Source organism: Oryx dammah, unplaced genomic scaffold, assembly GCF_014754425.2.
Source record: "Oryx dammah isolate SB20612 unplaced genomic scaffold, SCBI_Odam_1.1 HiC_scaffold_17, whole genome shotgun sequence".
In the NCBI taxonomy this organism is placed as follows: Eukaryota; Metazoa; Chordata; class Mammalia; order Artiodactyla; family Bovidae; genus Oryx; species Oryx dammah.
In genome coordinates, this window is record NW_024070201.1 from 5075123 (window position 1) to 5102574 (window position 27452).

The 27452-nt window shown below is 35.0% G+C and overlaps 1 protein-coding gene across 6 annotated transcripts; it reads left to right on the plus strand.

Annotated features, from left to right (window-relative positions):
• On the plus strand, positions 1-27452 carry DCUN1D5 (defective in cullin neddylation 1 domain containing 5). 6 transcript variants are annotated; one of them, XM_040257850.1, is made up of 8 exons: positions 1-412; positions 2477-2568; positions 7802-7872; positions 8284-8375; positions 22330-22438; positions 22528-22632; positions 24530-24632; positions 26863-27452. In XM_040257850.1, exons 1-8 carry the CDS (start codon positions 327-329, stop codon positions 26916-26918), a joined length of 714 nt encoding a protein of 237 aa, XP_040113784.1. In that variant the 5' UTR covers positions 1-326; the 3' UTR covers positions 26919-27452. The 6 variants fall into 6 exon arrangements, 5 of the variants coding, with proteins under 5 accessions (XP_040113784.1, XP_040113787.1, XP_040113785.1 ...); XR_005724114.1 differs by lacking the exon at positions 2477-2568 and adding an exon at positions 12850-12910 and having other exon boundaries at positions 23-412; XM_040257851.1 differs by lacking the exon at positions 2477-2568 and having other exon boundaries at positions 17-412; positions 26863-27441.

Here is a 27452-nt window from a genome sequence, read left to right on the forward strand (position 1 = left end):
CGGGCGATCCGCATCCGGGTCAGGCTGCACCTCTGCCTGTAGTAGTGTGTGACTGGCGGCGGTGCCCCGCCGTCAGCGTTCTCTTGCCGGTGTGATCCGCCGAAGTGCCTACAGGCGGGGAGCCCCCGAGGCTTTGCGCTGAGAAGGACGGGCAGGGGACCTGGGAGCGAGCGGCGGCAGGGCTCCGCCGTTCGGGGGCGGGCTGGCAGCTCTGCTCCTTCGCTTGCTGCTGTCTATGGGAAGCGGGAGCCAGCCGGGAGGAGTCCTCAGCGGGTAGCGACCCCGTTCCCCGGCTCGCCTGCCCGCCCCGCCGGGGAGGGCGGAAGATGCCGGTGAAGAAGAAGAGAAAATCTCCTGGGGTGGCAGCGGCAGCGGTGGAAGACGGAGGCCTCAAAAAGTGTAAAATCTCCAGGTACCGCCGCCCCCTGCCCTTCAGTCTTTTCTTTTTGCTTCAGGACCGAAAGAGGAGGCGGCCGGCCAGGCCTCGGGCCGGGGAGAGGCGAGCCCCCTCTGATAAACCGGGGTGGCAGGCGCCGGACCGCGTGAGTCTGTGCCGGGCTCCACCTCGTGTTGGGTTGTGTGCTCAGGCGCCGCTGAGGGACTCTTGAGAGTCGCTTCCCGTCCGACTCTGCGTGCCGGGGAGGGTGGGGGAGACGAGTACTCCCGGTTCTATAAGCCTCCCCCGCCCTCAATCCAGACCTGGCAGTGTACATATCTGTGCAAGGGTCACTTCTAGAATTTCTCTGTAGACTGTGAAGAAAGGAGCAGAGCGCGAGGAATTTCGTCCTGACTGCTGCTTTGGGAGTCATAGAAAGAGAAGCTCCTTGTGCTGGAATTGGCCTCCAGATTTAGTATTTGGAGTATTCTAACCCGAACCATCCCAGCAGGAGCCCCATTTTCTGGAAGCATAGTGCCTCCACCTGCCAAATAAAGTGCCTGGCTTTAGTGCCTCCATAGCCAAGTCGCTGTATGCAAAGTTGAAAAGGCCCTGCATGCGTTTTGTTGTTTAGCCATCAGGATGCTGTTAGCTCTCAACATAAATATTAATAATTTGAGAGCTATTATACTCTGCATCTTCTTGGAGAAAAAGCAAGGCAGAGTTGTAGTTGTATAGTGCTTTGGTTCCGTTGTAGCATGTCATTAAGGCATTACAGCAACACTATGCTGCAAAAAATCATTGCAATTTACATGTCAGAAGTGGGTTTTTTAAATCTCCTTATTGGATGTCTTGACTGTCTTACTGGTTGGCACTTAATGTAAGAACTTAAGATGCTACCATTTAAAGTAGCCAGCATTATTAAGAGGAGATAATGATAGAGCTCTCCTTAAACAGAAATCTCCTTAAAATGTAAGGTAGGTGACCTCTTTAGTCTGCTTCATCTTTTTTGTAATTAGTTGGATTTTTCCTCTTATTAACTGTGGTTGGCGGAAGAGCCCGAGGGTATTTGACTATTACTGTGAAAGATGCTGCTGTATTCTTATACCTCTTAATGACTCATACTAGAATTTGACATATACTCCACTAGCTCATATTTGTATGAAGCATGCAAATTAGATTTCTTTTACTTTAACTTGTAGCAATCTTAAAATGTATAACGTATTAAAAGTATTTAAATTAAGCACATTAAAACAGCTGAGCCGTTAGTATTAGCACTCAGGTGATACTTTGCTCTGTCAACTTAAAATTTTTATTTGGCACCCTTATTTTATATTACATTATTCAAAAACTATTACATAGTTGCAGAAGTTATAGCATTCCTGTCACTGTGGTAGTATAACTGAGCTCCTTGAGAAAAGTTTCTCTATTCGTTAAATCTTAGAGGCCACTTAAAAACTTTCTAAATTTTAATTATTTTATGAAAAAGATAGATCCTGGGATTAAATTGCTTTGGCTCAATTATTTGAACTGGTATGATCTATTTTCTTTCTTTTTAATCTGTGGAATCTAATTATACCTTTAAGTCCTATATTACCTTTTATCTTTAAAATGTTTGTTTAAGCTTGGTGGATGGTAAATAACTCCTAATATATAATATTGTGAAATACTGATTCACTGGGTATCAAAATATACTTTGTAAGGTTCATTTTCAAATTATACACATATAGAATTTCTATGCAAATCAGCAGAATCACTGTAAAGATGTATATTTTCCCAACTGTCAGTCCTGCATTGAGACTGTTAGGTTGAACTTCTGTGTGGTCTTTTGAAATCTGGGAGCAATAATTTTAGTGATATTTTTGGTATTTGATAGTGAGCAAAGTAGCATTTGGGCTTTATTAGCCAGAAATTTTTATGTTTAGATTACTGTTTCAAATTGCATATATTTAACAATTCCAGTTTTTCCCTGTAACACCAACTGTAAAAAACAAAAAAGAGAGAGACTTTGGTTTGAATTGAAGTAGTTCATATTGAACTTAGCTTTTCACTAAAAGTTGAGACTTGATACAATTCTTAGGCATTTGTGTGTTTTCTAAGCTATTGCAGATCCCAACCCCCTGCTAGACTAATAAGTGGAGAGGAACATTTTTCAAGCAAGAAGTGCCTGGCTTGGTTTTATGAGTATGCAGGTAATGAAATTAATATAAGAAGATATCAGTCACATGCTTTAAAACTTTTTTTTTTTTTTTTTTGGTTCATTCATTTGACAAATATTTATTTCAGGCCTGCTGTGTGTTAGTGCTGTGTGATGAGATCAGGGTCAAGAGTGAGGATTATGGTTAGGCTAAGAATTTGGTGCCCTTTTAGGCTGATATCTTTTTAAATATGTAATTCAGTATATGTTTAGTGGGTAGGGTGAAACTCATTTACTGTTAGTAAAATTTGTAAATAGATTCATTGGTTTATGTCCATTGGCTACAGTAGAGTTAGTATTCTGGAAAACAATGTGTAATAGAATATTTTATACTTTATATGGTTCTTGTTTTTCTTTTCAGTTTTCTTTGAAGTTTTTCTGAACCATAAGCTTGTATTTTCTGAAACTTTTTTTTGTGAAACTTTTGGGAAGACATAGTAAAAGATTTAAAACTCATGTATCATTCCATGACAGTTTTACCCTTTAATGCTGCCGTCTATGGGGTCACACAGAGTCGGACACGACTGAAGCGACTTAGCAGCAGCAGCAGCACAGTCATTTATTTAGCCATTCACTTCCGCTGAAGATGCAATAATAAATAAGGAAGTAAACAGACTGATGTTAGTATAGTATTCTATATGCCATTAATATATTAGGAAGATGCACTGTGAGAGTTCATAGGAGGAGCATATAACCCAACCTTGAAAGTGTCAGTGAAAATTTCTTGAAGAAGCTAGTTTAACCTGCACTAAATCCTATAGGTGGTGAATGAACAACTGTAGGTCTAGGATGAGACTAGTTCAGAGGTAAATGTCATAAGCCTCGGATGAGGCCAGAGTTAAGTATATGAAAAAGAAACTTGTTTCTCATTTATTATTAACTTGTTCATAGCAGTTAAAGGGGAGATTAATTCATATTAAATTTTATACATTTTTTTCCCCATAGAATCATTAGAATGATTTAGTTCTTTTTGGATTTATTGATTTTAAATCTGCCCTCCACCCCCAACAGTTTCCTTCTTTTACCTGCCTCCCTGTTTGGGTTTTTGGGTTTTTTTCCCCCTTTTACCTATCATCCTCAGAGTGTTTGTTTAGAATAAAACACTGTATATGCAGTCATTGTCTTATATTTAGTGATAATAAGGCTTAGATCTCAAGGGAATTTTTTAGGTTATGTATGGAAAAAGACTATTTTGAGAGACGGTAGCTTCACTGTTGGTATCCTCTGAGCAATCTCAACAATATAATTTAAAAATTGTTTAGTAACAGAACAGATTCTTTATAGACCAGAAAAGCTGCTATTACTGGCATCCCAAGACAACCACTAACCCAAATTAAATGGAGGGAATTCATTTTCTTTTGACCTCCATTTGAAATGTTGACCCAGTATTGAAAATGCCAGTTTTACTGGTATGCATGGTAAGATATAGAGTCAAAGGCTGGTCATCTTATTTCACCTATAAAGGGTACTAGATACATAAAATTAATTAGTCTTTTTTTTTTTCTTTCATGCTTGATTGTTTTACTTCTCATAGGGACTTTCCTGGGTATCGTAGGATTAGATTTAGTTAACCATTTATTTTCTATGGCAACATTTTTTAATAGCAAACTAATTGCTATCTTTATTCTTTATTATGTAATTTTTTTTCCTGTGACCATTCTGCTAAGTAGTTGGTGGTATTCTTGTTTTATAGATGAGAAACAGGCTTAGATCAAGTAATTTGCCCAAGATCATACAATGACAAGAGCCTGGATTCAAACCCGGTCATTCTGACCATGTAGCCTATGCTTAGCTGCTACTATGTTGTTTTAAAATTTGTACGTGGCAGCCAGTTTTCCTTTTCCAAAAAAAATATTAGTAAGTATACTTGAGGTTAACTTATTTTCTGTCATTCATGTAATGATGCATATTTATGGAGCACTTGTATCCGTGTGTCAGGCACTGTGCTGAGTGCTGGGGATATAGTGGTGAACAAGTCAGACAAGATCCCTACCCTTGGGGGACTTGCCTTCTAATGGGGAAGACACAGTAAATAAGCAAGATAATTACACATGGTGGAGGATTATAAAAGTAATGTGGTGTGATGCAGGGATGGAAAGTAGAAAGTTGGGATAGACTTTCAAATAAAGTGACTAGGGAAGGCCTTTCTGGAGATTAGTTCAATCAGAGACCTAAACGATGAGGAGGTGCTAGTTGCCTGTCAGTTAGAGTAACTGAGATGTCCTTGTTTAAAATGGAGACAATAATTGTGCCTTCTGAGATAAAACATGTAAAGAAAACACTTAGTACTGTACCTGGTATGTAGTTAGAACCCAATAAATGTTAGCTATTATTAAAAGAGTGATAGTTTTGCAGCATCAGATTTACTGGTTGTATATTTTTACAATACTGTTCCAAAAAATTAACAGTGTAGCTCCTATGTAGCTTATGTTTAAGGTGCTGTGTCATGCTTTGAGCAGATTTTTTTTTTCCCTGAGCATTTGCTCTGGCTGGCATTGTTTTAGACCCTGCAGATATAGCTGGGAACTATATGGTTATTAAACCATCAGAAAATTGATTTTCTTTTAAATTTTAAAAGCGTTTCCTGGAGGAGGAAATGGCAACCCATTCCAGTATTATTGGCTGGAAAATCCCATGAACAGAGAAGCCCGGCGGGCTGCAGTCCATGGGGTCACAAAAGAGTCTGACACAGTTGAGCGAAACAACTGCAACAAAATGTTTTACCACAAATCTTGTTAATAAGATATTGTAGGTCATAAGTGGTGTGTGAAAAGCCTGATAGTTTTTCCCTTTCATAAGACCTCTCATTTTGAGTGATACTTGCATTGGCAAGGATTCAGGAATATATTAGGCCTGTTGTTGAAGAAAGGTGTTAGAAGTGAAAAGGCATTTTAAAGTCTTAAAAAGAATCAGAAAAAGGGGGATATAATTGCTTAGTCCTAGTAAACTGACTTAGCAGCAGCAGCAGTAAAGTAACCAGCTGGTAGAGTGAACTAAATCATTTTCATAGCTTCTTAAGTTGAGTAGAAACCCATATTGTGCCTGAAATAGTTAAATTCTGCTCCAGAGGTTTTACCCTGGAAGTAGTTTTATTGGAAGAGTTTGTTTGAAGACATATAATTGATGTTATGTGATCTGGGGAAAAGAACATTATAGTATAGACTTGGTTTTAGATTTAGATTGTTATTTGTTTTGTGAAAGTCACTTGACATTTACAAAAGGTCTTATATGTATCTTATATATCTTTATATAACACAGTTTAATTTGATTCTTATCAAATTTTAATCAGTAGTCTCCCATTTTCCAGGGAGGCTATTTTTTATGACAGTAACTGATATTTCTTGATATGACTCTTCAGCTTTCTCATATAATTACTAGTGATGGCAGTGTGGAGGACAAGCTTGCTTTCTTGCTGCATTAGGAAAGTTTAAAATATATTTCAATCATGACTTAAAAAATCTTTGTTTTCTTCCATTCAGTTCTTTATCTGGTTTTTATTTTCATCCAAACCACATATAAGGATGCACATTCGGTTATTTTTTTAACACCTTAATTATGTATGTGTGCTTTTAAAATTATGTAATTAACACATTTTCATAAAAAAAGTCTCCAAATGTATATTAGGAAGTGAAAGTTTCCTATAATTATCACTCCTTCACCTTTTAACATTTCACTGTATAAAAAAATACAATACTTATTTAGACCAAAGAATTTTTAAAACATTTGGTTTCAGATCATGTGTTAATATCATCTTAGCAGTCTGGACCTCATCTGAGACAATAAAAGCTTAACTGGTCCCATACTGGGTAGTTACATTTTTCTACTAAGAAAAACCATAGGACATTGGCCCCATGTTGTGCTTATGAACTAAAGATGGTGATCTAAAATGCCACCTGAGCAGCCTTGGTCTAGTCCATGACATATAAGCAGAGTATTTTTAGTCCTTAAGAAAGGAAACAAGTTTCTCTTAGCTACTTTAATGTTTGAAGACTGTGTTTTCTTTCAAAAACCAGGTGGGGTAAACATATTTGTATCATATCTAGTTTTAAATTTTATTTTAGCCTTTTAAATTGAGGTTTGTTATTATATTAATTTCAGGTACACAACATAATGATATATGTTTTTATCACAAAATTATTACCACCTGTCACTACGCATGGCTACAAATTTTGTTTCCTTGTGATAAGAACTTTTAAGAATTTACTCTCTTAGCTACTTTGAAATACTCGAAATAGTATTATTAACACTATAGTCATCCTGCTCCATGTTACATCCTCAGGACTTATTAAGTTTGGAAGTTTGTGCCTTTTGATCACCTTCACTCATCTTGCCCACCCTTGCCTCTGGCAACCACCAATCACTCCTCTGTATTTGAGTTTGGTTGTTTTTGGTAGATTCCTTATACAAGTGAGCTCATGTTGTATTTCCCTTTCTCTGACTTGTTTCTCTTAGCAGAATGCCCTTGAGGTTCATGCATGTTGTCACAAATTTGTTTTACTCTTACCAAGCAAAAGATAACATAAAAAACAGGAAAATTGATGTACTGACTTATGTTTAGTGTTACTAAGGGAAAAAATAGGAAAAATGTCCTTAATTTTTAAACTAATGATAGACATAGCTAATTGAGGGATTAAGCATTTATTTCTACAGTAAGATTACATAGTATTCATGCTTTACTTGGAAAATTTCTCATTCTGGAATCTCAATGTAGCCATTTTCTTATATCATTATTGTTATATCTTAAAAAATATCAAATTTTTATGGATATATTTCAGAAGGTTAATGAATGACCATCTGTTTTAGTGAGAAACAGATATTCTCCTCTGTTTACTGTCTTGAATTGTGGGTTGGTACTGGCACATTCTAGTAGAACCTTCTTCTTGTGCTTTTTTATACTGATGCATTGTCAAAAAATTTCTTCAGAGGAAGCTCTCAGTAAATGTATTTTTAAGGATAGAGTCAAGTGATTGTACAACCTAGTGATTGTCATTAATGTTTGTTTTTATGTCCTTTATTATATTTTATAATGTGTTCAAAGAGGATTTCAAAGTTAAAAAAATTTAATCTGTACAAATATTTATACTTTATCAAAGGTATATCAAAATTCAAAGTCAGTTATTCACAAAAAAATGTTATGTATTCATAAATTCCTTTAACACAGTGGCTTCTGTTTTATGTTGATATAAAGTTATAACAATAAAATATATAAATTATTTTTGTCTTTGAAGGTCCTGATGAAGTTGTAGGGCCAGAAGGAATGGAAAAATTTTGTGAAGACATTGGTGTTGAACCTGAAAATGTATGTTTTATTTTTAAGTAGAATGGAATGCAAGTGGGGTATAGAATATTCATAAATTTCTAAAAATTGGAACAGTTTAATCTTATAAGAAAATTTTGTTTCCTCATTAATATTGCAGATTTTCATTTAGGTTTTTTTAAGTGAATTTAACTTGGGCATGTATTATCTTTCTTGATATAAATGTCTTTTGTGATAGAGTAAGAGAGATTCTACCTTCAGAAACTGTTAGAATATTTTGCTTTTAAGAAATTGACCCATCTAAATTTCTTTACAGTTAATAATTCCAGAGATTGTACTCTTTAATAGTTGAAGGATGGAAATAGTTGTATAAAAATGCTCTCCATGATAAATATAGACATGATAATCTCTGTGCTGACTTCTCCCCTATCCTTTATGTTCTGTTCTTTCCAGATTATTATGTTAGTTTTAGCGTGGAAATTGGAGGCTGAAAGCATGGGATTTTTTACCAAGGAAGAATGGTTAAAGGGGATGACTTCATTACAGTAAGAAATTTTTTTAAAAAACAAATTTGATGGCCTATTTGAAAATCTTAATTGATATTTTGTGCTTCGTAATTTCAGGAGTAAGGCTTCACCTTAAATTAGTTTTATCTATAATAATCAATTTAGGATTGAAAAAAATTATGTTATGGTCTTTGCCAAATGAACAGTTACTCCCATTTTTCATATTTTCAAAGAAAGAATCTTTAAGAACAGTTCTGTTAAAACCCACCTGTTCTCCTGATGCATGAATTAGAGCTTTATGATAGAAGTTATTTATTCATGGAATGTTTGAGCAATGAGGGACTTCCTTCTCAGAATACAGAATTCTACTACGTGAGTAGTTTGTTCTTCAACAGTTCTGAGCTCTGGGACCTCCTCTCTCTTCAGTTTTATAATTAAAAAAGAAATTTGAAGTGAGTTACGTGACAGTTTTAAAGAATAAAAGAAATATTGTTTGGCATTAATAAATAAGTGTGCAACGTTTAGCCATTTTATAGTTGTATACTTTCACATTGTATGCTGCTTTTGAATGCTTTTATAAGTTACAAAATTACTTCTTTTTCACAAAATTGCTTCTTTATAGAAATAATTTGATTTTGGCTTTCTAGAGTACAGTGTGCTTAGTTTCAGTTGGTAATTGTGTGTTAATTTTATATTATGTCATATTCCTGATGTTCATCCAGGAAGTAATTAATAATCAACATTTTAAAATAGAGCAAGCATAAATTTATAATATTTTTGGAGCCCCAAACTGGAGGTTAATTAGTTTCCTGTTTTATGTTTTTAATTAACACGCTTAACTGTTGTTTACTCCTTGTTTGCCTATCCTTAACTTTCAGGATACCTGATTTTTCAAATGTATTTGTTCGTATGAAACTTAAATATTTTTGAATTTTCAGTGTCTAATGTTTCTTAAACCAGGATTAACATTTAGATATTTTATGTGTGTATATACAAACACACAGATATAAAGAAAAGAGCACACAAAGTCAACTCTCTCACTTTTATTATTTCTAGATGAGATGAGGAGTCTGAAATTCAGAGAGGTGAAGAACATTTTTGCCAAAGTTTACATAGTTCCTATGGAACTGAGGATAGCAGAGCTAGAATTTTAATTTCCTGATGACCAGTCTACCATACTGCACTTCCTATTGTGTCATTCCTTTGTGTTTTCCTTTGTTAGCAGTCTTTATAAAATAGAAGGCCATTATTAACTTTTAAAATCGTAGTGTTTATAACCAAGACCACAGACTCTGCCATTCATCTAGGTGTCAATAACATGGCAGATTAAAATAATGTTGCTTCTGAAATTCTTTGAGCTGTTTGCCACCATTTAATTAATTTTTTAGAGAAGGATAAAATATACAGGAGTATGCAAAGAATATAAAGAATTTTATACAGCTCAGTCTGTTTTATTAAAACCTGTATTGGTTGTCACATAGTTCGTTAATTGTGAGACCTTTTATTTGGCATTACAGTTGCTTTTTGTACTCTTCTGCTGCTGCTTTTGTCCTGCTTTTTTCAATATCTCAGCTAACAAGTGTTTGCATATTTTTAAACCAAAAGTTTCTAATTGCTTTTGAATAACTTGATATTATATAAGGAGCCTCTGTATAACATATATAAACAAAAATGTTTCTAGTATTTGCATATGGCTTTAGGTATATGCTAGGAAAATTGATGAACCCATGAACATGTTGATTATTAGCAAATCTTTCCAGCAGGAAGTTCACAGGCTTTACATAATAAAAGCAATATTTAGCACTTAAAATTGACCCAGAGGTTTTTGTTTCACTCATGTGTTATCCCCTACCCATTTGCCTAGAGCTCTATAGTGTAGAGCCTTGAAGTTACTAAAATTAGGCAAGCATTCTTGACTGGGAGAATAGTTTTTTTCCTCTGATGATCTAGATTGCTATGTGATGTACAAAGTATCTTTTCTTAGTTGGGTAAGTCTTATTATCCCCTGAATATTCTTTTAAGGAACCTGTATAAATAGTTTTCAAAGTAAACCAAGAGAGACAGAGCTCTTAGTTTTTCAAAAAATGTATAGTTTTCTAGTATACTTGGTTTTATACAATTATAAAGTATAAAATTTTACAGACTTCGTTCTTTTTATAGTTGTTTCTATTTTTAGGATTTAATTTAACCTGAACATAGTTATTTGATGACTCTTGAATCACTTTAATGTAATTATCAGCTGTTTCAAATTAATTAATTTTAACCCTTAGAAAACTTGAGTAGAGCTCTGCTAAAGAATAGAAACAGTCTGATAGTTAAGACATACATTATGGTCAAGAATAGTAGAATATCATAATCATGGTTAATTAAAATCTGTAATTGTGTAATACTTAACTGTTTTCAGAATACTTTTTTTGAAAACATTTATTTATTTTAAAGCTGTTATTCACACAGACTTTCCATAACTGAATTGTTGTTTTCTCTTGTGTGAAAGAATTTATGGGTATGAATTTGTACATAATTGGAGTAGAATGGTCATTTTGTAAGTTTTGGGGATGTGATTGCCATATCCTTTCCAGATATTTTGCTCTATTTTGTTTTATTGTTATTTATTAATAGTCAAATTTCCCTTCAAGTCAGATTTAATTTAATAGATATTTACCCTTATTTTATCTAAGATACAGTGCTGCTTACTGGTGATCACAGTGAGGCATGGGACACAGCTTTTACTTAGTTACATTCTAGCAGGCCAGGAGAGTGTTACAATACTGTAAATATAAATCCCCAGTGGCTCAGCGATAAAGAATGTGCCTGCAATCCAGGAGATGTGCGCTCCATCCCTGGGTCAGAAAGGCCCCCTGGAGAAGGAAGTGGCAACCCACTCCAATATTCTTGCCTGGGAAACCCCATAGCAGAGGAGCCTGGTGGGCTACAGTCCACGGGGTCTCTGAAGAGTTGGATACGACTGAGAAACAAACCATAGATCCATGTGGGATGGGACAGGTGCTGAGTAAAAGTAACAGATACTGTGAAAGCACAGCTGCCAAGGAGATTAATTACCACTGAGTAGACAGGCAAGTCTTTGCTATAGGTGTAGCATTTGAACTAGACCTTGAACAATGATTAGGATTTTGATGGTTGAGGATATAGAAAAATGTTTCAAGAGAAAACTGTGAGCAGAGCCTTGAGAAGGAAAAACGTATGTCTAGTTTGCTGGAATCAAAAGGTACATAAAAGACACTGACAGCAGTTTTAAACTCCAGATAGTTGAGATATGGCTGCATTATGCAGGACTTTGAGTAATATGTTGAGAGAGTTTAAACCATATGTTTTAGATTGGGAAGGCACCAGGTTATTGAGCACAGGAACTATCAAAGATTTGGGGGATGATTTCAATAGAGTTGATTTTTCTTTTTTTAAAAAAATGTTTTAAGATCATATACTCTTGAAAATCTTAAGGAAAACTGTGAACCTTATCCCCGTTATAATGCACATATGTTGCTACACTCAAAATGTTGCATATGGATCTTCTTCCTTGGATCTGTAGCGGCAAGATTCCAAGGATACTTGAAAATTTTATTCTGCCATACTTATTGGAGCAAAGGACTTTTCTCACATGTACCAGCTGAAAGTTTGTTGTTGGAGCAAAGATGAGTTACCATGCTGTTAGAGAAAATTGTGGGCATAGATCTTTGAAAAGAGTATACTTGAATATGATCATGAAGAAAGAAAGAATAGGATCTGATGAGAACGGTAGTACACTAAGCTGTCTTCCAGTAGACTACAAATTGTATACCTTCTGGTCTCCATATTGAACTCTGTACTTTGAAGAGTAAAGGCTTGACGGACTTTACTTTCTTACACGAGAGATGAATGGGGAACATTTATATAATTTTTTTTTTGGTGAGAGTAGAAGATTTGAGTAGATTGTATGCTATACTGTGTGTGGCATATGATTTATCATTCACTTAGCATTTGGGGCCCAAGTACCAGTTGTCATTGGTGTGGTTTTTCCCCTTTGCTCTCCTGCAGAGTCACCATGACTGTTTCAGAATGTCCCCCCTCCACATTTCCAAATGCCTCCAGAGGTGGAATTTTTGTATTGAGGTCAATAGACCTGATTCAGAGAATGTTCTAAATCCATAACTTTGTGAATAAAATTCTTCCTATTATAGCATCAGTGTGTCATAGCATTCTTATTAGGACTTGAAGATTAAGGAAGAAAACCTCACTTAGACCTAAATGAAAATTTTCTCTCATTTTAAAGGTCATTAATGAAGCAGAAATTCAAGTCTCTCTTGTTAATAGAATGTTTAACAATATTCAGGAAATTAATCCCTAAGCCTTTATGTTGAAATTTAAACCCATTCTATTCATTCTAACAGCAGTGACTTTGAAGATGGTTATCATATTGTGCCAGTGTTCCCTGGAAACTATAGTTTTATTTGATATTCAAAAATAGACTATTCTTATTTTCCATGCTGTACTACTTATAGTACGTGTTTCTTTTTAGTTCAGAAGAAATATTCTCCCTACACTTGCTGAGTTAAGAGGTATCAAGATTATTAACTCCTGTGAGTCTGTTTTGGAGCTAGATTAAATATCAGAATTGTCTGTTAATAACAGCTTGGGCGTGTTTACTGGTTTTGCTGGCTTCAGCCATGTCTTTATGATGTTCCTGATAAATGTGGAAGTTTGTGTTTTAACTCAGCCTGTCAAGCTAAAATTGTGTTACACATTTAATACATGATCCTCAGTAACCTTATGGCTGTCTCATTGTTTTTGTGGTTTTAAAATGAGAAACAGACTGGAAAAGATTAAATAACTTGCTTAAAGCCACATGGCTGGAAGTGGAAAAATTGGAATTTCAATTCTCTGTTTGACTTGAAACTTTGTTCTTTATCTCTGTATTATTGAGGTCTCATCCTAAGTAATATTGTTACTTTGTGTACCTCCCTGGAGCAGAAAATGGCAACCCATTCCAGTGTTCTTACCTGGAAATTGCATGGATAGAGGATCCTGGTGGGCTACCTACCATCCAGAGTCAGACATGACCAAGCAACTGAGCACACACAACTGTGGAGTGTAAAATATTTGGAAAGGATTGTAATCTCTTAGATTATCTCCTAGAGAGACTTGTTAGTTACTACTTGCACACTTAACAGTTCTGTTTGAACTATAGTTTTCCACTAACCTTTTCCCAGATGGGAATTTTGAAACCTTTTGTAATACATCATCTACTTTGTGTTTTATTTTTGATATTCATACCTTTATTTAACAGACAGTTTTGGAATGCTGGGGCCTATATGCCAGGCCCCATGTTAATACTATGAGGATGATTTTGAATTCTGGAGGTATTGAGAGAAAAAAAGCTTTTAAAGTAGGGAGGTATCCTTTAACTTGTTTTCCCTCCTGAATCTCAAGTCTGTTAAGATTTTGTGTGAAAATGTGAGTCACATCATTAAAAAAATGTGAAAAGCTGCTGATAAAGCTCTAAAGATGTAGAAAACGAGGCCCCTACTTAAAGGTAGGTCCTGATGGGAACGGGAGCACCTGTGACTAGTTACTTCTACTACTAGGACCTTTGGAACATTCTCAGTTGACAACTCTGGAGATACTCAGGTTTTGAGATGTCCCAGTTTTCAAACACTATTATAATAGCATATAATCTGAGAATTTGTTTCTTTTGCATATTCTTCTGGTAGAAGTTTTTTCAACTTTCATTAAAACTTTTTCATAGAATGAAGAATGTTTGCACTAGTAGAAGCCATTTATTGAAATAGTAAATAAAAAATTTCTCATAAATGATAAGAATAAATTTTTCTTGTTTCTTCTTGAAACATTTTGTGTACTTATTCATATGTAAGGAAGTAGGCCCCGGACAAATTAGATGATTAACTTATCCAAACTTTGATTTACATTTCTGGCAGTTACAGCATCCTAAATATGCAAGCGATAAATCATTTCCCATTTTACACATCTAAATGTTAGTTAAAATATAAAACATCTTTTAAAAAACATACTTGTACTTGACTATAGAAAAATAAATCAGAAGCCAGAAATTATGAGAGATGGTAATTCCATAGGGCTCTATGGAGCTGGCATTTATCCTGAGGATACCTGCCTATTCTTAGTCACCTGGATTAACCTCTTATGCCTATTGGGAACTGTAGACAAATGGCAATGAGAATCATGTTAAAACCTCTCACATTTAGTTATTGATGCCAAATCTATCCAATAGAGGGAGACTTGTTTGCTTGGGCTTGGTTTGACATATGCAGTTGGAGACAATGGGCTTCTAGCTGAGAGAATTCCTAACTAAAAGTGCTTTTTGGGGAGTTCCCTGTTGGTTAGGATTTCAAGATTTACTTTCATGGTTCTGGCTGGGTTCAGTTGCTGATTGGGAACTGAGATCCTGCAAGCTGAGAGGCATTGTCAAAATAAAGAGCTCTTTGTCATGAGGATGTAGACACAATCCAAAAATGCATTTTACTATTGTCTCAGGTAATTAGTATTCCCATGTGTTTAGTGGAAGCAGTTCTTCTGTACAGGAAAGCATTTTAAACAGAAGCCTCAATTTCTTCAGAGAAAAGTTCAGTGATCGTTAACAATCAGAAAGGACTAAACAAGTTGGGAAACAGATCTTAAACTTCAAAATAAGACTCTTTAAGGCTAGTATTTTGAGTTACTACAATCTCAGTATAAAATAACTACATTAATGTGTATTAAAAAAAAGAATGGTCTCAGATGATCAGATTTCAGATAATTTCTAAAAGCGAAATATATAAGAGATTTAAAACTCAATAGAGAACTAACTGCAAAGGAGATGGATATAATAAAATGGTGGTGTACTATATTTGAGGAAAATAGAAAAGAGGCTTAAGAGCTATAGTGGATTAATTTTTTAAAATTAATTTTGAGTGTGTTTGTGAATTTTGAGTGTGTCCTCTATATTCTAGATTTAAGTCCTTCATTGAATATGTGGCTTGAAAATGTTTTCTCCGTGTCTGTAGCTTGTGTTTTTATTCTCTTACAAGGAATTTTATACAGAATAAAAGTTTTAAATTTTGATGATGTCTGGTTTATTAGTTTTTTCCTTCTTATGTGTTTTAAGTGTCAAGTCTAAGAATTCTTTGCCTAGCCATAGATCCTGAGGATTTTTCCTTATTTTTTTTCCTAGAAGTTCTATATTTTTACATTTTACTTTTAAATCAGTGATGCATTTTGACTTGATTTCTATCAAAGGTATGAGACTTAGATTTTTGGTTTATTTCTTTATCTGTGGATGTCCATTTGCACCAGTACCATTTGGTGCACCACTACCACTCTTTCACCTATTGAATTGCTTTTTACCTTCATCAAAAAGCAACTGGACTTACCTTGTGTGGTCTGTTCTGGGTTCCCTGTTCTGTTCTGTTATCTTCTTCCACGACCACACAGTCTGCATTACTATAACTGTGTACTCAGTCTTGAAGTCAGGTAGGCTGATTCATCTTTTCTCGAATTTTTTTAGCTACTACAGTTTCTTTTAACCTCCTTTTCCTTTCTTGGTCACACTGTGTGGCGTGTGGAATCTTAGTTCCCCGACCAGAGAGTGAAACCTATGCTAGGAATGGAGTCTTAACCACTGGACCACCAGGGATGTTCTGGTATTACAGTCTCTTTTTCAAAAAATTTTAGAATAATCTTACATATTTACAAAAAATCTTACTGAGATTCTTGTTAAAGTGCATGTGAATTTGAGAACTAACATCTTTACTCTTTGACTCTTCCAAGGTAGATATGTCTCCATTTACATAGGTGCTTGGTTTCTTTCATCATTTCTTTGTAAAACACGGATGTCCTGTACATGTATTCTAAGAATTAAACCTAAATATTTCGTCTTTATTTTGGTCACTATAAATGTTGTATGTTTAATTTTAGCATCCATACGTTCATTATTAATATACAGAAATGGAATTGATTTTTGTATGTCCTGCGTCCTGTGGACTTGCTGAGCGCACTTACTCTAAGAGTTGTATGGTTTCCCACATGGACAGTTGTGTCATATGATTATGATGCGAAATAAGGACAGTTTTATTTCTTTTCTGTATATCTTATATTTCTTTTCCTTGACATATTGCATTGGCTAGAATGTCTACTACTATGTTGAATATGTGGTGATAGTGGACATGCTATTTTGGTTCCCTATGTTACAGATAAAGATACCAGTTTTTCACCATTAAGTATTGTTACTGGTAGGTTGTTTGTAGGTTTCTTTTTTTTTTTTAAATCAAATTGAGCAAGTTCTCTATTTCTGTTTTTTTGTGAATTTTAAGATGAGTAGATATTAAATACTTTAAATACACTTTTTCTGCATTAAATCATAGTCATGTGGTTTTTCTTCTTTTAGCCCATTAATGTAATATGTTGATTTTTTTGGTAAGTACTGAATCAATCTTGCATACTTAGAATAAATCCCACTTGATCATGGTATATAATTATTTTTATATATTGCTTAATTTCTATTTGCTAATATTTTGTTAAGGACTCATGAGGGATATTGGTCTATAACTTTCTTTTTCTTATTTATTGAGTTATATTGGACATAAAATGTTATATTAGCTTCAGATGTAAAACATTCAATATATGTATATATTACAAAATTAAGGGCTTCCCAGGTAGCTCAGTGGGAAAAGAATCCATCTGCAGTGCAGGAGACATAGGTGACATGGGTTTGATTCCTGCAATACTATCACCATAATAAGTCATTAACATTCATCAGTATATATAGCTGTAAATGTTTTTTCCTTGTGATGATTTTTAATTGTCTTTGATTTTAGGGTAAACGTAATACTGGCTTTATAAAATAAATTGGAAAGTTTTTGCTTATACTTTATTTTTTGAAGGAGGTTGTAGAATTGATCTTCAAAGATGGTGAAATTCTCCAGTAAAACCACCTGAACCTGTATATGTCTTTTATAGATGTGTCTAACTTTTGCATTCAGTTTATTTAATAGTTTAATAGTTACACAACTCAAATATTGGTCCATGTCACCTGTTTTTGTTTTTGGCTATGTTGGGTCTTTGTTGTGTTGCATGGGGGCTTCTCTTGTTTCAGAGGATGAGCTAAGTCATGCTGCAGCGTGTGGGATGTTAGTTTCCTCACCAGGGATCAAACTTTCCTCGTCTCCATTGGAAAGTGAATTCTTTAAAAAAAAAATTTTTTTTTAATTTATTTGTTCATTCATCCATGTAGGGCAGTGCTGAGTCTTCATTATTGCAAGGACTTCTCTCTAGTTGGGAGGAGCAGGGGCTGCTCTCTAGTTGTGTGTGGGCCTCTCATTGCAGTGGCTTCTTGTGCAGAGCACGTGCAGGTATGGCTCATGGGCTCAGTAGTTGCAGCTTCCAGGCTCTCAAGTTGTGGCACATGGGCTTAGAGCTCTGAGGCATGTGGGATCTTCCTGGATCAGGAACCGAACCCATGTCTCCTGCATTGACGGGTGGATTCTTGACCTCTGAGCCACCAGGGAAGTCCTGGAGAGAGAATTCTTAATCACTGGGCCACAGGGAAGTTCTGAGTCTGTTTGATAACTTACTCTTCTTAAGTTATCAAAGTTATATCCTCTTGATATCTGCAGGTCTAATGATGTACTTTGTTTCATTCCTGATACTGATAATTTAATTATTTACTTTTCCTACTTGCCATAGGTTTAATCTGGTCTTTTTCAGTAATCTAAGCTCCTATTTTTGGAATCTAGATAAGATTTCAAAGGCAGGAGCTTAGATTGTTGATTGAGACTGTTTTCTTCTTTAATGTTTGTATTTATATTTAGTGCTATAAATTCCCCTCTTAGCACTGTTTTGTATCTCAAAAAATTTGATATATGTTTTCATTTTCATTCAGTTCAGTATATTTTTTGGTTTCCATTCCCATGGACTATTTAGGAGTTGGCTGTTTAATTTCTAAGTTTTACTTTTTAGTTTGGTCTCATTGTGGTCAAAGAACATATTCTGTGTGATTTCAAGTATTTTATATCTGTTAAGATTTGTTTTTTGGTTTAGGATTGAAAAGAAGTATTTTGTTGCCATTGAGTAGAATGTTCTTTCCATGTCCATTGGATCCTGTTGATTGTTGGTGTTGAATTCTTCTACACGTTTACTGATGTTCTGTGTTGTTCTGTCAATTGCTGAGAGAGAGAGAGATTGAAATCTAACTGTAATTGTGAATTAGTTTATTTCTCCTTATATTTTGCAGCTCTCATCTGGTGCACACATTTGGGATTGTTCCGTCTTCTTGGTGGATTGACCTTCTGTCATTATGTAATATTCTTCTCTAGTTTGATAAATTCTTTGCTCTGAAGTCTACATTAGCTGATACTAGTTTAGCCACCTCTCATTTCTTTTAGTTGTTTGTACAATAATCATTTTCTATTCTTTTACTTTCAGCCCACCTATATTGTTATGTTTAAAGTCAGTTTCTTCTGAACAGCATAGAGTTTACCGTGTTTGTTGTTGTTGTTCCACTCTGTCAGTCTCTAATCTTACAATTGGTTTATTTAAAACACTTATTTGATGTAATTACTGATGTTTTAGGGCTTAAGTCTGCCCTATATTTTACAGTTCAAAAATTGTGGTTCTTTTGTTATATATTTCTTTCCTTAGACTTTCAATTTCTTTGGTGATAGTTTCTATCTTTTCATTTGTTTTAATTTCTTCTTGATTGCTTACTGAAGCATTTTTATAATTGCTTTAAAATCTGAGTCAAATGATTCTAAACATCTTTATCATTTCAGGGTTTGCATCTATTGATTACCCTTTTGCTGTTTGAGATCTTGGTTCTTGCTATGGCAGGCAATTTTTTTTTTAAATTGAAACCTGGAAGATTGGAGTATTATTTTGTTACGAAAGTCTGGATCTTATTTGAGGCTTCTATTTTAGCTAGCTTCCTCTAATACCACTTGGGCAGGAGAACTGAGGGCTGTTACCTCATTAGTTTCCAGTGCCCATAGAAGGTGAAGTTCCTCTCTGCATCCTTGACGTTTGGGGAGGAGTCCTCATTACTGTCAGCAGAGGTGAGAGGCCTCCACAGATGCTTTCTCTCCATTGACACTGCTGGAGTGACGGCCGCGTTCCTGGGTAAAGCTGAAAGCCTTGACTCGAAATCCTCCTCTGACACTCCCAAGAGAGGAGGAGGAGTGTCTGCTTTTCACTGCCTGGTGGGAGTTCATGTACCCCTTGTGGTTTCTGCTGACACTGCAGAATTTGAGAGGGCGACCTGCTTATATCCTAGTGTTTTGTTTGTTGTTTAGTCCCTAAGTCGTGTCTGACTCTTGTGACCCCATGGACTCTAGCCTGCCAGGCTCTCTGTCCATGGGATTCTCCAGGCAAGAATACTGGAGTGGGGTGCCATTTCCTTCTCAAGGGGGTCTTCCCAATTCAGGGATCCAGTCCGAGTCCCCTGTGTTGGCAGGAGGATTCCTGACCACTGAGCCCCCAGAACGCCCCCATATCCTGGTGAGGGTGGACCATTCAGTTCCCCATTCAGCCTTTGCTGGCATTGGTAGGGATTGAGCCAGTTTTCTCTTTGGTGTTTGACTGGAGAAGAGTGGTTTGTTGTTTTTTTTTCCCTTAACAATTTCTGTCTTGCCATATTGCTTACTTTGGGCTAGAGGGGGAGAGCAGGCTTCTGTATGTTTATTTTTTGTCTGCCCTCGTTGGCATTTCTGTTTTGCTGACTCCTTCAGCTCCAAGCTGGGATAGATGAGGCAAGAAAAAAAACCCAGGGAACATGCTACTGTATCGTTTCTCAGATTCTTTCAGAGTCTTTTTTTTTGTTTGTTTTGTATATAATGTATAGGGTTTTAATTGAATTAACAGGAGAGACCTGAAATAACACTTCATCTTAGAAGCAGGTTGTTTCTCTTGTTTTTTCTTAAAGTGAACTTTCTGCCTTTCTTCCCCATTGCACTCTACTACCTCTTTTCTCTGCTCCATTTTAGAAACAGATTTTTTGAAAGCAGTTGTCCAGGCTTCTTTTTTCTAGTTTCTCCTCATTTGCTCTTTTAAACCTATTCTAGCAAGACTTTATCTTTACAGCTCCTCCGAAATCACACTTGTAAAGGCCTTATTTACAAATGACTAATCGAACCAATTAATACTGACAAAGCTTTGGGTGAAGCTAAAATTTTACTTAGAGGGAAGTCTGTAGCATTAAATATTATATTAAAAGGGGAGGGAAAAATCTAAAACCATATGAACTGGTATCTAATTTAGGAAAAGGATTAACCCAAAGAAAAAAGAAGAAAGGAGATTAAAAGTGTTCAAACCGTGGTAAAATAGAAAAAAGATACAATTGAGAGAATTAAGAAATTCTCACAAGGTAATCAAGAAGAACAAAGAAAAGGTAAAAATATATAATAATCATGTTAGAAAATATAAATATTTTAATTGGCATATTTAAGTAAAATTATATGTGAAATAAGTAATCAAAAACGTGTATAAATGACCAAAACTGATTCAAAAAGACATTAACAAATCAAAATGGTCTAATAACCATTTAAAATGCTGATTTAGTAGTTTAAAGGTTTTCCTTTTCTTAGTAAAAAGGCCCAGGTGGTTTTTCAGCTGCTGAGTTTGTTCATATCCTAAATCCAATGTTGAGTAAACTTTTTTTGGAAAATAGAAGAAAGTGTACCATTTTTCATTTTGGTTTTTTGAGGCTTCTGCTATAAGCTTGTTACAAGACTAGCAAAAAGAATGTGAAAGAATGAAATTTACAGCCAGTCTCATTTATGAACAAAGCAAAATATCCAGCAGTGTATAAAACAGGTAACATGAGCAAGTTTGGCTTATTCTAAGAATGCAAGCGTTAAGCAACGCTAGAAATTTATTCAGATATTTTACACATTAATAAAACGATAAGTTACTACATGTCACATTGTTGATTTAGAACAGTGAAAGTCTCAGTTAAATCTGAGAATGCTAGGTGTATTGTCATGAGTACTGAAATCAGTTTTGCGTGTAAAACTATTGGTCACGGTTGACGGCACAACTAATTTGATTGAAGGGAATCAGATGATCTGAGAGAGGACAAACTGTGAGTTAGTTTTGATGAGTAATTTTTTGACAAAATATTAGAAGGAACAGCATATCAAGTAGATAAAATAATATGTGCTTAAAGCATAGATACGGCATTTGGGAATGGTAAGTGAAATATAACTAGAGCATAGTTACATTTTAAGGATATTGGGCCCTGGCTGGAAATGAGATTGGAGGTTTGTGCCAATTGTGAAAGGCTTTATCTTTTATTTGCCTTGTTTCTTGCTAAATAGTGGAGTAAATCAACCCAGGTAAAATCAGAAAGCCAGTAATACTTTGGAACATCCCATTTCTTTAGTTCCTTATATTTAGTTAGTCATACCTTTAGAGATAACACCTGTTACTTCTTTGCATTCTTTTGTATATGTACCTTATGTAAAGTTAGGTGCTGTCACTGATATACTTTGATTTGTTGTTTACTAAAAATGTAGGAATCTGAGTTTATGACTGAATCACTAATATATTTCCTCTGGATTACCTACTAAACTTTAAAAAGCAATCATGGTTAGTCTCTTTTACCAAGATGGTGCCTGAGAATCTGTGTCAGAGGCCTGATTAATTTTATTTGTTCTGTCATTTTAACTTTATGTGTGGTAAAAGCATATATCTTAGTATGTTTCTTTTTACCAAATATTTGTGATTTTATTCGAGGTTATGCTTGAGGTGTGGGTGTCTTTTTTTAAAGAAAAGTTATTGGAGTGACCTTTCATAGATTGCTAGGTTTTCTTTTCCCTTTCACATTGTATTGGTAGATAGAAGGCAACAGTTATTCTAAATTTGTGAATCAGAGAATTTAAACCTAAACTAACTTCATAAATGTGCTCACTTTTTTATTTAATGCATTCATTCTAACCCCCAAAGATACTTTCTTTTAATTTTCTTAATTATATAACATTTGATTTTTTAATTTAAGGTGTGACTGCACAGAAAAGTTACAGAACAAATTTGACTTTTTGCGCTCACATTTGAATGATATTTCTGCGTTTAAGAATATTTACAGATATGCCTTTGATTTTGCAAGGGTAGGTGGAATTTCCATGTTTGCAATTTTAATATTTTTTTTATTATCTTGAAACCACACTTGGGAGAACTTTGTTATCTTTTGTTTTAGGATAAAGATCAGAGAAGCCTTGATATTGATACTGCTAAGTCTATGTTAGCTCTTCTCCTTGGGAGGACATGGCCACTGTTTTCAGTATTTTACCAGTACCTAGAGGTATGTATATGTTTTTATTTTTAAAATAATATTTAAAAACTTAAGCTGAATGAACAGCATACCTTTAAATGAATAAAAACAAAAAGACTGTAGCTTTTAAAAAATATCTGTATAAGTGGTTGAAAATTTGTTTAAGTGTATACCTAACTGCTCTCATTTAGACATGAGTTCATGTTCATTAATATATTTTGTGCATAAGCTGTGTGTATTCCCTTCCTCACAGCTCTTCTCCCTTCAAAAAAAAAAAAAAAAAACAAAGATAAATCTTTTATCACAAATGCCCTTAATGTAAAATTAGTTTCTTGGGGTTTTTCAGGAGAGAATTGATGCTAGTGTACAAATCTCAAGCTTCTAAATCAAGTTTCTTTCTATATACAGAATATTAGACTGAAAAAAAATCAATTTAAGAGAACCAATTTTAGTATTAAAGCTTAAGCTCAATCTAAAGAATTAGAATAAACTCTAAATATCTTGTTGTTGTTCAGTTGCTCAGTCGTGTCTGACTCTTTGCAACCCCGTGGACTGCAGCACGCCAGGCTTCCTTTTCTTCACCATCTCCCGGCGCTTGCTCAAATTCACGTCCATTGAGTCGGTGATGCCATCCAACCATCATGTCCTCTGTTGTCCCCTTCTCCTGCCTTCAATCTTTCTCAGCATCAGGGTCTTTTCCAGTGGCTTGGTTCTTCCCATCAAGCGGCCAAAGTATTGGAGCTTCAACTTCAGCATCAATCCTTCCAATGAATATTCGGGATTGATTTCCTTTAGGATTGACTGGTTTGAGCTCCTTGCAGTCCAAGGGACTCTCAAGAGTCTTCTCCAACACCACAGTTAGAAAGTTTAATATTTTATGTCCCCAAATATGAGAATGTGCTTAGATAGAGTGATTACTGAGACATGTATGCTGAATTTATAAAGGAAGTATTCTTTTAGAAGAAAGGCTTTATTCTTGTACCTGTTGTTCAAGGTGATTCTAAGAAGAGACTGTCCTTTTTTTCTATTTCTTTCTTTGGTAGTGTTTTTTTGTTTTTTTGCAATTTTGTCTTTTATTTTGGTGTACTTCTTACATTTTTTGAATATAGATGCTTTTGCTTTGAAAATAATTTCTCATGAAGCTGATTGTTTATCATAGCAAGTTCCCCAGATTAGTTTTGTTTAAAGCTTGTGATAAGAGACAGTATAAAAAGGTCTTATGTGCACACTTAAATCTTTTAGCCTAATAAAGTAGATTGGTTGATGGACATTATCTGTCTTCCTCATATTAGTAATTTGGGGACAGAGATAAATATCATTCCTTATAAAAATATTCCCATGTAAAGGTTGCTGAGAGAACTAAATATTTTCAAATGTTTGTTGTGTAGAGGGTGTTTAATATATGTTATCTTTACCTTTATAATACCATTTTGAATTATGTTTTGTTTTTACTTAGCCAATGAGTAACTTTCCCAAGGTCACTCAATTAAGTAACAGAAGTAAGATTTGAACCCAGGCCTGAAAAATGCCAACTTCAAATGTGGCTAAACAGTAAACCTTATGCAAAGAAACAATTTAATGAGAAGCAGCAGGAGGGAGTTTACTGTGTATAAGAAACATTATATAGCTTGATCTCACTGGTGATTACACAGCATATACATTGGTAAAAATTTATTAAGCTTTACCCTTTTTACTAGTGCCCTTGATGCTGTGTTATTCCTCAGAAATAAAAAAGAAAAAAATAAATTTGAAGATGTTAACATCTAAATGACCCTGAAAATTCTCTTAGAAACACAAATAATTAAAAGAGGAATAACTGTTTTAGGAAAGACTAAATCACAACAAAGTTACAACTATGTTTATTGACGTCAAATCCTAATAGATATTGCTTGTTCTGTAATAGAAATGTTTATATCGTTTTCTACAGCAATCAAAGTATCGCGTCATGAACAAAGATCAGTGGTACAATGTGTTAGAATTCAGCAGAACAGTCCATGCCGATCTTAGTAACTATGATGAAGATGGTGCTTGTAAGTATATAATACAATGTTTTCATATGAAAATATAGTTCTTAAAGCTGCTAAATGAGAACATGGATTTGTGTAGCATTACCATGAAGAATTTAAACTTCCTAATAGACCTTGTTTTAATTGTGTGGGAAGTGTTGAGGGGAGGCAGGTATAGAAGGTAGAGAATTTAGATTGAGCACCATTATAAAATCTCTGCTGGTAAATGCAGTATTTTCAATTACTTGGTAGCAGAGCACTATAGCTAAATTTAGAATATAATTTCTGCAGCTAGAAGCTAAAATTCTGCTTTATTCCTGTCTTTCCTGGCATTTTACTATGTAAGAAAAGTGCAGTCATGATTTTAAAAATAGGAAAGCAAAACAGCTATAGTAGCAAAAGCTTTAAATTTAATATCATAATATCGATTCACAATATGGCAAATAATGTCAAAGTAACTTCCATCAGAAATTATTGAGTGAAAGTGTAAGTGAAGTCACTCAGTCGTGTCTGATCCTTTGCAACCCCATGGACTGTAGCCTACCAGGCTCCTCCATCCATGGGATTTTCCAGGCAAGAGTGCTGGAGTGGGTTGCCATTTCCTTCTCCAGGGGATTTTCCCGACGCAGGGATTGAACCCGGGTCTCCTGCATTGCAGGCAGATGCTTTTACCGTCTGAGCCACCAGGGAAGCCCAGTGATTTCTAGTTGTTCAAATTAAAATATCTGTCAGTCCCCTTGAATGGAAAACCCAGGATGCCATAGGTGTTGGAGGCAATGATGAATTATTTAGATAAGCCAGATGAATTTTCTAGAGCTGTAAGTTTTCCACTCCCATCACAAGTTTGGCGGCATGTGTTGTTTTCATGTTGCAAAGCATTGTATAGAAAAGATTGTTATTGTTGTTTAGTTGCTAAATCATGTTGAACTCTTTTTTGACCTCATGGACTATAGCTCTCCAGACTCCTCTGTCCATGGAATTTCCCAGGCAAGAATCCTGGAGTGGGTTGCCATTTCTTTCTCCAGGAGATCTTCCCAACCCAGGGATTGAATCCAGGTCTCCCGCATTGGCAGGCAGACTCTTTACCACTGAGCCACCAGGGAAGCCCACACAGAACAGATACCTTCCTGTAAATGTAAACTGAGGTTAATGGACTTTTGTGACACTGAAGAAACAAAATACTGAAGAAAGGATAACTTTATTTCTTTCTGTATATATTGTGTCTTTCACTTACAAAATAGTGTAAAATTTAATATTTTTATAAATAATACCTTACAGCAGTAAACTGGCAGCTCAAGGACTATATCTGGCCTGTAGATAAGTATTTTCATGTGCATGTGAGTCAACGTTTTAACTGAGAGGTTTTGAATAAAAATACAGCTTCTAGATTTGTTTGAAAAACTGCAAAATCTGACAGAACTGTTGCTGTGTTCTATAGGATTTAGGTTGGAACCAAATAGTGGCTTATGTTGCACTTGCTTTCTGGTGTGCTGGTCCACAGTATGACAACATCTAGGTTGCTTTTCAGTTGTCATTTATTACTATGCTAGTCTCCTGTTTTTCTTACAGTAGAGAAATATCCATTAAAAGTGAGAGAAAAAGTGAGTTCACCAGAGGGTTGTAAGAAGAATAGGGCAAGCATATTTGTTTATGGCAGTGAGTTTTCCCTACATTTCCAAACAATAAACAGTGAGGTTATTTAAATTGCCTATCTGACTTATGTAAGTAAGTAAATTTGAACTCCTTATAATATAAAAATATCTTTTTACAGTAGTTCTTAAGGCAGGTGTTAATATTTATTAGGTACTTGCTTTGTGTTCAGATTTATAGTAGGCCCTGTACCTGGAACAGTATATGGCCACACCTTCAGTAAACTTACACACTTCTTGGTGAGGTAACAGAAATACTATGTTAAACACTTTGCAGATTATTTAATAATTAATTGGCAGAAAGCCATGAGCGTTAGAAAAAGGGAGAGGTTAATATTGACTGAGTTATCAGAGAGTTCATGAAACACTTAAATCTTGAGAACGTTGTTTTCTGCAAATATCCACTGTGGAAAGTCCCTTATCTTTTTTTTTTAAAAAAAATAAAAAGGCCAAGAAAGCACCTATTAAGTAGAAGAGGGAGTCTGGAAGGAAAATATCTAAAGAAGGGAAAGGTCAGTTCCCTATTGTCACCCTAGAGTTTGTTTTATATAATTTAAGAGATAAGTTCACTGAATTCTAATAAAAGTTGTTTCTTTTATTTCTAGGGCCTGTTCTTCTTGATGAATTTGTTGAGTGGCATAAAGTTCGTCAAGCATCGTAGCAAGAAGTTTTGTGAAGAAAATGCAAACCTTTTCATCCTGATGTGTGTACAGGCTAATGAGATGAGGGGGAAAAAACCTAAGGGGTGCATTTTCATTCATATGAAAGACTTCTCATAGTACTTTTTTTTTTTCCTTTTTTTTTTAAAGGAAGTTTTCTTGTTACATGTTATGGGCATTGAGCCACACCTCTTCTTAGACTGAATATTGAAGTTTTTGTTTTGAGTTATGTTTATAACATTTATTTCAGAACAATAAAGATTCAGATTTGTGACAAAGGCCTTAAAGTGAAGATGTCCATTGAGTGTCAAGAGTGGTATTTATTTTTGTAAATTTTAATTCTTGAATTTTAGAAGTCTGTCATACCAGAAGTTTGTGAAATTTTAAAGGTTTTAAACAGTCTTAATGTTTGGCAATATATAGCTCATGATATAGCTCATATATTCATCTCTGCACAATCAGAAAGAATATTGGCCTTGACTTCTTGGGTAATTTCTGATGCAGCTAATAAAATACATTTCTGGATATTGGGCAAA

Excerpts from the sequence above, each read along its gene's own strand:
- DCUN1D5 (XM_040257850.1), top strand. The coding sequence starts at position 327 with ATGCCGGTGAAGAAGAAGAGAAAATCTCCTGGGGTGGCAGCGGCAGCG. Across the intron at positions 7,873-8,283 it reads TTGGTGTTGAACCTGAAAAT|ATTATTATGTTAGTTTTAGC; the intron begins GTATGTTTTATT and ends TGTTCTTTCCAG. Across the intron at positions 8,376-22,329 it reads AAGGGGATGACTTCATTACA|GTGTGACTGCACAGAAAAGT; the intron begins GTAAGAAATTTT and ends TTTTAATTTAAG.